At 40.0% G+C, this 9,346-nt stretch overlaps 2 protein-coding genes across 3 annotated transcripts in view; both read right to left on the bottom strand.

Annotated features, from left to right (window-relative positions):
* The window catches only part of LOC102477020 (glutathione S-transferase A4), a 23,582-nt gene extending 22,362 nt beyond the window's left edge, over positions 1-1,220 (bottom strand). For both annotated transcript variants that reach the window (XM_006165714.3, XM_027767193.1), the window contains exons 1-2: positions 1,117-1,220; positions 57-161 (exon numbers count right to left, since the gene is read on the bottom strand). In XM_006165714.3, the coding sequence (XP_006165776.1) occupies positions 57-143 (87 nt within the window). In that variant the 5' untranslated portion in view covers positions 144-161; positions 1,117-1,220. The remainder of the gene's footprint in view (positions 1-56; positions 162-1,116) is intronic.
* Positions 1,221-4,463: 3,243 nt separating this feature from the next.
* Positions 4,464-9,346, bottom strand: part of CILK1 (ciliogenesis associated kinase 1) — a 57,426-nt gene continuing 52,543 nt past the window's right edge. Inside the window, exons 14-15 of the mRNA XM_027767195.1 lie at positions 7,920-8,049; positions 4,464-4,670 (exon numbers count right to left, since the gene is read on the bottom strand). Coding sequence (XP_027622996.1) covers positions 4,464-4,670; positions 7,920-8,049 — 337 coding nt within the window. The remainder of the gene's footprint in view (positions 4,671-7,919; positions 8,050-9,346) is intronic.

The raw sequence follows: 9,346 nt of genomic DNA, 5'->3' as shown, positions 1-9,346 counted from the left end.
TCCCTCAAAGGTGCAGACTGTACGACAAATCTGCGAAGACACAGTGTACAGGGTACCTCGACTCCAGCAGCAGCCAGAAGCCATCTAACAGATTCCATTCTGCCTCTTCCGTTCGGATAATGGAGTTTGGGCCTCGAGGACATGATGGCCTTCCAGGCTTTCTGAAAAACAAATGCAATAGCTCCTCGTACATGACAGTCCTAATCTCTTGTTTGAGAAATGTCCCAAGGGTTCAGGGGCTAAATGAATACTTGGGATTGTAAGTACATGAAGCTGTTTTTTGTTTTGATTCTTGCATTTTTCCTTCAGTGAAAACGGACCACCATTTTATCACATGAAACGAAAACCATCCTGGGCTTTCATAACCGTTTCTATTTATGATTTCGTATTCTGGATCTTGATCCTGAGAAACTGGGGCCATCTGTGGTAAAGACATGCACTACTAGTAGAATATTTCAGAGACTCAGAACGTCATATACTCTGACCTTGAGAATTTTAGACTTTCCAAATTCAACTCGGAGAGGCAAGACTCAGAATGCCCCGAAGGAAAACGGCCAGGCCATGGGCACCTCTGCAAGAATTCCAACATGCACCCTCAGAGTGTATCACAACTGGGAAGTGGACAGGCCGAGCATTATTTATTGCTATTGTCTGCAAAATGTCCTTCACGCCTGCAGTGGCTGCCTAGGGTCCCACAAGTCCTCCACCTCCAACCCCCGCCGGCAGAAGAGCCCTCAGCCTAGCAAAATGCGCCCCCTAGGTTCGGCCCTGGGAGACTATTTTCAGGTACTCGGCGGCCGCTAGCTCAGACAGCGCAGGGCCGAAGATGCTGCCCAGAAGCCCAGAGTCACCCCGAGTATACCCTCCACCAATAGCTCCGACTCCGCAGGAGTTAAGAAAAACACGCACACTGAGCCAAGAACGGCCCCAACCCTGCCAAGTAGCCCACGTCTGTCCAGACGGGGGCGGGGGCGCAAGGGGCAGGAGGCAATCAGACCATAGGAGTGAGCGGGGAGAGGTAGGTAGGAGGGAAAGAATAAAAGGTTCGGAGAGGAGAGAGGCGAAAAAACGAGAAGACGAGAAAAGGTGGGTGGAAGCGGCAGGAGGGAGACAGACCTGGCGTCCGCTCGGAGCGCCTGGATCCGCACAAAGCCTGGGGCCTGAGGCCCACAGATAGGCTGGGAGCGTGGGCGGGGAGAAGGCGCTGCAAATGGGCGAGGCTCCCGGAAGGTCTCACCAATAGAGATGATGGTATTTAGCATGCCCCACCCATTTGCAAGGCATTGTGGATAATGTAAAATAGGCGAAATTTAAGTCAGTTTTGATTTAAATATAACATTTTCAGGATGAAATTATGCTTATCATGCTAGTTAAACTTGATTTAGTTAAAAATGTTCTGCTAGTAATCCAGCATGGGTAATTCGCTCAACCTATGTGTAAAGTTACATTTCTATCAGGGTTTATATACACCCCAAATGTTGTGGAATGTCGGATGTGAGGGCGATCTGGCTGCGACATCTGTCACCCCATTGATCGCCAGGGTTGATTCGGCTGATCTGGCTGGCTAGGCGGGTGTCCCCTTCCTCCCTCACCGCTCCATGTGCGTCCCTCCCGAAGCTGCGCGCTCGGTCGAAGAGGACGACCATCCCCGATAGAGGAGGACCGTTCTTCGGTCAAGGGTATACGAGTAGCTGCGCTCCCCTGCTAGAACCTCCAAACAAGCTCTCAAGGTCCATTGTAGGAGAACGTAGGGTAGTCAAGCTTCCAAGACTCCAGACACATCCAAATGAGGCGCTGCATGTGGCAGTCTGCCTTTCTTTTCGTTTTTCCCTCCCCTTTTTTTTAGTTTTTAAAAATATTTCACAATTTAATTACGATGTGGCAGTCTGCCTTTCTTTTCGTTTTTCCCACTCCTTTTGAATGGGAAAAGAGAAATAAGAAAAGTCTAGAATGATGCCCCCTCCCCACACAAACACTTCTTTTTCCACCCTCCTTTTCTGTTCTGTTTTTATAACATTAATTGACATTAAACACATTTTTAAATATATCTGTACATTTACTAGAAGATTCATTTACAGGAGGTTAAACATTATTGTCCTTTGGTGTAGAGGGGACCAGGGGAAAAAACAAAGAACAGACACAAAAATGAGTTATCTGTTTATGATAATGTGCATGGAAATGTACGTGACTTGGGTAATACACACCGTATGTATGTTGGGAAAAGCCATGTGGATACTGTGAAGATGTGCAGTGATTAAATGTAAGTTTAAAAACTATAAAAATTATACTTAAATTAACTTTGGAAGAATAAGCAGATTAAAATAGAATGTTTTAAAAAAACAAAAAAGAAAAGAAAAACAGCTTTACTGTGACATAATTTATATACTATAAAAGTCACCCAACTTAAATGTATATTGATACTTTTTTTAAAGACTGGAATTTTAAAAATTTGTTTGTTTTATACTTTCAGCTAAAAAAAATCTTGTTAGACCATTATGTTACCTTTTGTTTTCACTATTATCCTATACTTATAAAATATTGTATCAATATATAACTACAGTCAAAATATATGTTCACAGCCTACTAATGGGCATAATTCTTTCAATAAGAAGTATGCCTTTTAGCAATGAAAAAATATATTTTTGTCCGTTCTTTTGTGTATTCTGCTTAGTATAGAGTAGGCATTCACAGAATATTTGCTTAGTAGATGAATAAATGAGTGATGGATGAACACTGCTTTGTTTTCTAGCTCCATGAAGGATGGAGGAGGAAGACTAAGTTTGGACAAAATCAGTTGATTTGTGTTTCCTTCCTATAGCCCTTCAATTACAAATGTCCACAGAACCGTGGCATGTGCCAGTGAGCACTCAGAGGAGAGGACTGAGAAGAGTCAAACGGCTGAGCTCACAGAGAACGTATGTGGAGTAGGAAGTTTGTGAGTCAAGGACAGCTGGGCAGCTTACGTGTCAGAAAAGAAGACTAGTATAGGTCCAGTTGCATCTCTGCAATTCTCACCTAACAGAGATTGATGTGAGTAGGAAGCCATATTTCCCAACTCTGCTAAAAGTAATGATTCTTTATCCCTTTTTTCCAATGCATCTTTGTGTGAGGACTCACTTTAATTGAACTAGATACGTAGTGTAAGAACTACCATTCAGCTTTGCTGAGAAGGCACTTATCTACATTTCCTTAGTTGTGACTGTTACAGTTCACCCAAGTAGAACTTTCCAAAATGGCATTTTGATATGACAAACTTTATAAAATATGGTACCGTCCTAGTGAGTAGGAGTTAGACCCCACTACAAGAAAAAGGGTAATGATGTTTTTTCTTTTCCTTTTTAAAAATTATTTAATTTTATTTATTGTTATTGTTATTTTTAATTCACCAGGAAGGGACGGGGTGGTGAGGAGTGAGAAAGCAAGCCACCAGGTTGAGACTCAAACCACCGTCAGCCATGTGGGAATCAAGCACCACAACCACTATGCCACCTGCTGGCGCCCCAACTATGTTTATCTTTTTTTTTTTTAATTTTTAAATGAATTATTTTATTTATTTACTTTGATCAGATGGGGGAGAGGGGGATTGAGAAAGCTAGCCACCAGGTCCAGGACTCTACCCATTTAGCCATGTGATAGTCCAGTGCCCTTAACCACACCACCTACTGGCCCTGTTTGTCTTTTTAATGAAGTCTGTGTTTTTCCTCTATGGTCCGGTTAGTGTACAATAAATACCCCTTTTACATGTCTCTAAAAAATTTATAACTCCTTACAATAACACAGGAGATAGGGATATTGAGCATACAAAGTAAAGGCCCAAGATGGAGTCACAGCGGCTAAGTTTTCACAGTCACAAGCTGGCTGCCCTGAGACTCAAAGTGACTGTAGCTAAGGACAACAGTTTCTATTCAATAACTGTATTCTTTTCTTAAAAATTTTTATTAATTTATTTATTTTACATACTTTCACTGAATGTCACCACAGCATACAAAATCCAACTTTCCAGCCAGAATACACTTAAAGTGGCTTAATCATACATGTTATCATCAACAAATAATTTTCCATTTCTTGTTTCTTGTATGTATGTGTGTGTGTGTGTATATATCTGTTTCTGAATCCTCCTCCCACCCTGTCTCTGGTCTCTGCATTTGCTTTCCATTACTGAAATTCTATGCTTTGTTTTCTAGTGTTAAGGAGTTTTGCTTTCTCATGAGTTGTAGACATGTTCATATACCTATTATACAAACAGAACCTTAACCTCTTTCTGTATTCTAACAAGAAGTCCAGGACGCGGTGGTCTGCTGACCCCACAAGGAACAGGATAAAAAATGACTCAAACGACCAGGTAACCATTTCCTAAGCCTTTACTTTGTATGCTTTATAACCACCCTCTTGTCAGTCTCTTAATGGTCTCACCTGCTTATCAGACTGAAAAAACATGTGGGGGTTCAGTACTATTCTCCATCTCAGATCCACTGGGAGTCCTGAAATGTCTCCCCCAAGGATAAAGAGACAGTGCCATGCAAGTTTAATTTGTAGATCATGTTCCTACAAAATTCTTCCAAAGAGTACAAGGATGGCAATGAATTTCCTGTGGCATTCTGAATGTAGTTAGTGAAGTCATGAGCTTCATTGGATGATTTACATTGCAAATGGGAACGTGCTATGAAAAGCTAAAAAACATGCAAAATAGGTATTAAGCACAATGAAATCAGCAATAAGAAATTACTCAAACCTACCATTTTTCCCTTTTCTTTCTTTTTATTATCCCCAGTTCTCTAACCTGTTAAAAGCTGAATTCTAAAAAACAACAACAACAACAAAAAACCCCTCCACATTGCAGGAAAACTCTTCACGCTGCGGCTTAAATGTAGGCTCCCAATTTTACAGTAGCTCTATGGCAGAGGTTAAGAAGTTATAAAACATCAAAGCTCCAGGGGCTCTATCTTTTATTTTTTTGAGAATTATTAAATTTTTATTTATGATTATTATATTTTAAAATTTGTTATAGGGCATGTGTGCTCATCAGAAAGAGGGAGAGGGAAAGTGAGAAAACAAGCCACTAGGCCCGGGATTTGAACCTCAGTCCACTACGTGGGAGTCCAGCACCCTACCACCAAGTGGCCCCATGAAATACTGCCTTTTTTTTAGATTTTTGTCATAGGGTATGTGTGATTGCCAGAGAAACAGAGACAAAGAGACAGAAAGCGAGAAATCACTCTTCAACGGGGAGGGCCACATGGCAATTCCTTCTCCCTCGGGACTTCGGGCATGCATGTACACATGCCGGGCATGAGTTTCAAGTCACCTGGTCCAGGGCTTGAAACATGGTCAACTGTGGGAGTCCAGTGCCTTAACCACCACACCCCTGCTGGTCCAATATTGTTACCTTTTGATGAAGGAACAGCAAATAAAAACACAACACACTCAAATTTTTCTTAAACTGTAACTTTAATTGGAGCAGGAGAATTTTTCTTACATAAAGTTAACATTTTTAAACACCTTAGGAAAAACTATTCAAAAAGCAACATTTTAGAAAGGTCTTTGTTTAAATGGTTTTCTTTCCTCTTATTTTCTTCTTATGAATATTTGCTTTATTTCAAATCAGGTAACTAAACTGCTATCCATACTGAGATATCTGTGAGATATCTGAGATTAGAAGACTTTGTTCAGGTCATTTTAAATTCACATTAGCACAGTGTCTATGAAAAACATAATACAGATTAATGCAACATTTGCCTTTAGTTTGTCTTCTTCATGAGTTCCATGACAAGGTTCTCACAATAAATTATATAAAAGTACAGTACATTTGGTTGGAAATTATAAAAATAATTCTAAAAATTAACCACATATATTAAACAAACAAGTTGCTACGGTATGCTTAAACTGATATAAAATAATTAGTATGTCAAACATTTTCCTAAAAACATATTGCTTTGGGTCATATACAGAGCTGAGACACACAGCCTGCATTCTTTACGTTTTTGTTTGTTTTTCTCTTTCTTCTAAATGGCACAAAACAATGGTTGGTTGACAGGAAAATGCTACTTCAGGAGAAAACACCAGTACTTGTATTCATACTTTAAAAACAATTCTTGTTTTGTGTCCCCTTGACTGTTTTCAATTTTTGATAACTCCAAAAGATGACACAGTGTCATTTTATGAACTATTAGGCAAGTGATGTGTCTAGAAAAGTGTCTGGAAATCAGTGTCTTCCTACTTTAACCCTATCGTGTGCTGACGCGGGAGGACCTGCTACTTGATGGAACCGTATTCTACCACGCCAAGGGGAGCTTTCTTCTCTCTGCAGATGTGGTGCTCCCTGCTAAGCTTGCTCCGTCTGAGGCACACCCGTACTCCCAGCACACCACGGTTACTGAATCTTTGGGCATAGACTGAGGGCCAGCCCTGTACCATAACTCGACATCCTAGAAAGCTTTCTGTCTAAAACATGAGGTATAGTTGTGGACAGGTACTGTGAGATGTATCATTCCTACTGGTGTCTTGTGTTACATTTTATAATTTTATAGTAAATAAAAATGCAACAGGTAGCATTCTATTTTCACTGAACAAAAAATGGTCACTACTCTCTTCGGTAGTACATAGCCTGGATACATACTTATTTTGGCGAGGGGTTGGGAGTGAGGTGGGGGGGAGTACAGGATTTTGCTAGGTTTTTAGAATACAGATTGGTTATTTTTCAGTCTTCTAGTTTTCTCAGCTGCCCATCAGCTTCTTAACCATCATATGAGTCAAAGTGTTTGGCCTCCCAAGGGAAGCCATTTCTGGTAAACAAAGGAAAGGGAAAAAGGGAGAGAACGAAGTATTTTCTGAAGTTGGGTTCTACAAAAGTACTCACAAAATTATAAAGTATCATAGCCAGGTGACTGGGTTTTCAGTTAAAAAAAAAGTAAGGATCTTAACATAAGCTAGAGTACAGAGAATATGGTAATGACAATTCTTTAGCTTCTCTAAGGGATATTTACAATTGAAGACCAGCTTTCCAGCAAGCTGGGCAAGGTTTTAGATTAATTTACTTTTATTTATAATACAGAAAGGAAAAATAAATATTAACCTCATAGTAAAGAACTCATCTCTGAAAACACATCTCTGTTGCTTTAGCTAATGAGTTGAGAATATAATACAGAAATGAATTCAGCTTAAGTGTGCATACATATACACTTTCTGAAGCTCTGCTGCCAGCTTGTTAACAGGAAAATGTTGATCAAATCCACACCCACTCTGTGCTTTCCCATGCCTCTAAGGATCAAGTGCTTAGGCAAGTATATTTTTGAGTCAGATTCTCCAAAGCATAAATTATTCCCTGATTTTAGGTTAGGGCCTTTTGGAATCCATGGTCATTTGTTCAGGTTGCAATGTTTATTAAAACACCAAAGCAGGGGCCAGCAGATGGTGTAATGGTTATGTTGCTGGACTCCCACGTAGTTAACCACGGTTCAAGTCCTGGACCTGAAGGCTTAAAATAAACTGGGCGCAACTACATGCATGGCCAAAATCCCGAGAGGAGAATGAAGAAGAAGGGATTCTGTTGTGTCCCGCCCCCCAGGAAGTTATTTGTCACTTTCTGACTCTATGAGGAGCGCATGTGCCCTACAGCAAAAATCTCTCTCTCTAAAAAAATAAAAATGAAAAATAAAAAAATAAACAAAGCAGTTGTTTACCAGCTTATAAGGGGGAACTGTATGAAGGTACCTATATTCATTGTAAACTACTATTTTAACCTATCCTACAAAAATCACCATTTCCCCTTCAATTAGCTGGAACCTAGAACCTGGAACCGAAAGAAAGCAGTTGGAGCCCTGGGAGAACGTGAGTCAATACACTGCCGAGATCCTATTGTGTTCATTCATGGCGACCCTCCCTCGTGCCTTCGAGGGAACTATGAGTGGAGGCAAATGTACCATAGAGATATGGATGAGAGTGGACCTTTCATCTTTTTCTGTCTCCAAACTAGCTTTGTCATTTTCAAAATTGCTGTAAACATTCCTCTCAATGGAACAGCCTCTGCTGAACAAAATCGGGATTTTCACTCTGAAAAGAAACTACACAAGGACTAGAGCATGAATGTGGCATTCCATGGATGCTACCATCATGGCAACTGGGACTCCCCAGACAAGTGGAACACTGGTCATAAATCTTTCCTGCAGTATCAATGGTCTTGAGACTGTGGCCAGGACAGAAGACCATTGACTATTCCCTAGTCAGGCCTGGCCAGGACAGAAGACCATTGACTATTCCCTAGTGAGGCCTGGAGGTCCAATCTGAATGCAAAAAAAAAAAATCTCGTCTCGGTTATTGGCTGACTGTGGTTTGAATCCTGGCCCCTGGTTGGCTGAAACACACACAGGGTATGTGTGAGTGCACGCCCCAAATCCCAACAGGAGGAAGAGACGGAGAAGGCATTGTGGTGTGACATGGGAGGTGCTTTCTCCTCTTCTCCCTTTCTTGGGCAAGCACATGTGCTTTCTAGCAATGAAAGTTTTTTCCGTTGCTTTGAAACTAGGTTTTTTGGTCATACATCTTGGCAGGGATAAAATTTAACTGACCGTGTTAGGCTTTATTTACATTGAAAACCTTTTCACGTGAAAAGCCTCCCTTTTATGGGTACTTAGACAACTTGATTTCAAAGTTGGAAGAAAATAAAATGTGAGGGCATAACATGAGTAAGCTTGGTTTCGTTCAGATATCTGCAACCGCATTAAAGGCGGCTGGAAAAATTTCAAAAACTATTCAAGGGTTCTTTCATCGGGGAACAAAAATAAAACAGTGAATTATATAACAGTCCTTTTAGAATCGCACAGTGGTAGCAAAAGAAATCAAACCAATGACTTGATAGTCATAAAAGCAGAGAATCACTTTTCCAATGTTTGTCCAAGAAAGCCTGAAGTTCCTATTGAGCCACATTTAAAATTAAAGCACTTCACAAGTATCTGCACAGACCAAGTAAATAACCCTTATCACACAGCCTTAAATTGCACCCCTGTTGCAATACTGCATCAATATTACATTTTTTCAAAATCCGTATAAAATATTATCTGGAACCCCAAAGGAAAATCACTTAATCTTTAAAAAGTCATTACAAAGTTGACTGTATAAAATGCTAAAACATAATCCATATATACAAAATGCTGTTCTTTAAGAAAATAAGGGGACCCAGTTTTTGAATAAAATAATTTTGTACAAAAAAGGGTTTTGCATTCAAATCAATATTAAAAAAAAAAACTTTAAAAAAGAATATTGAAATGTCATAGTTCAGAAGAATAACTATAAAGTTTTTATTTTATACCATTCACACATTTCTTGCAGGTAGAACAAACACAGGGAAAGA

This window comes from Tupaia chinensis, unplaced genomic scaffold (genome assembly GCF_000334495.1).
Source record: "Tupaia chinensis unplaced genomic scaffold, TupChi_1.0 Scaffold144010_1, whole genome shotgun sequence".
NCBI classification, from domain to species: Eukaryota; Metazoa; Chordata; class Mammalia; order Scandentia; family Tupaiidae; genus Tupaia; species Tupaia belangeri.
The sequence above is the reverse complement of the archived record's forward strand: the minus strand, read 5'-3'. Positions and strand labels throughout refer to the sequence as shown.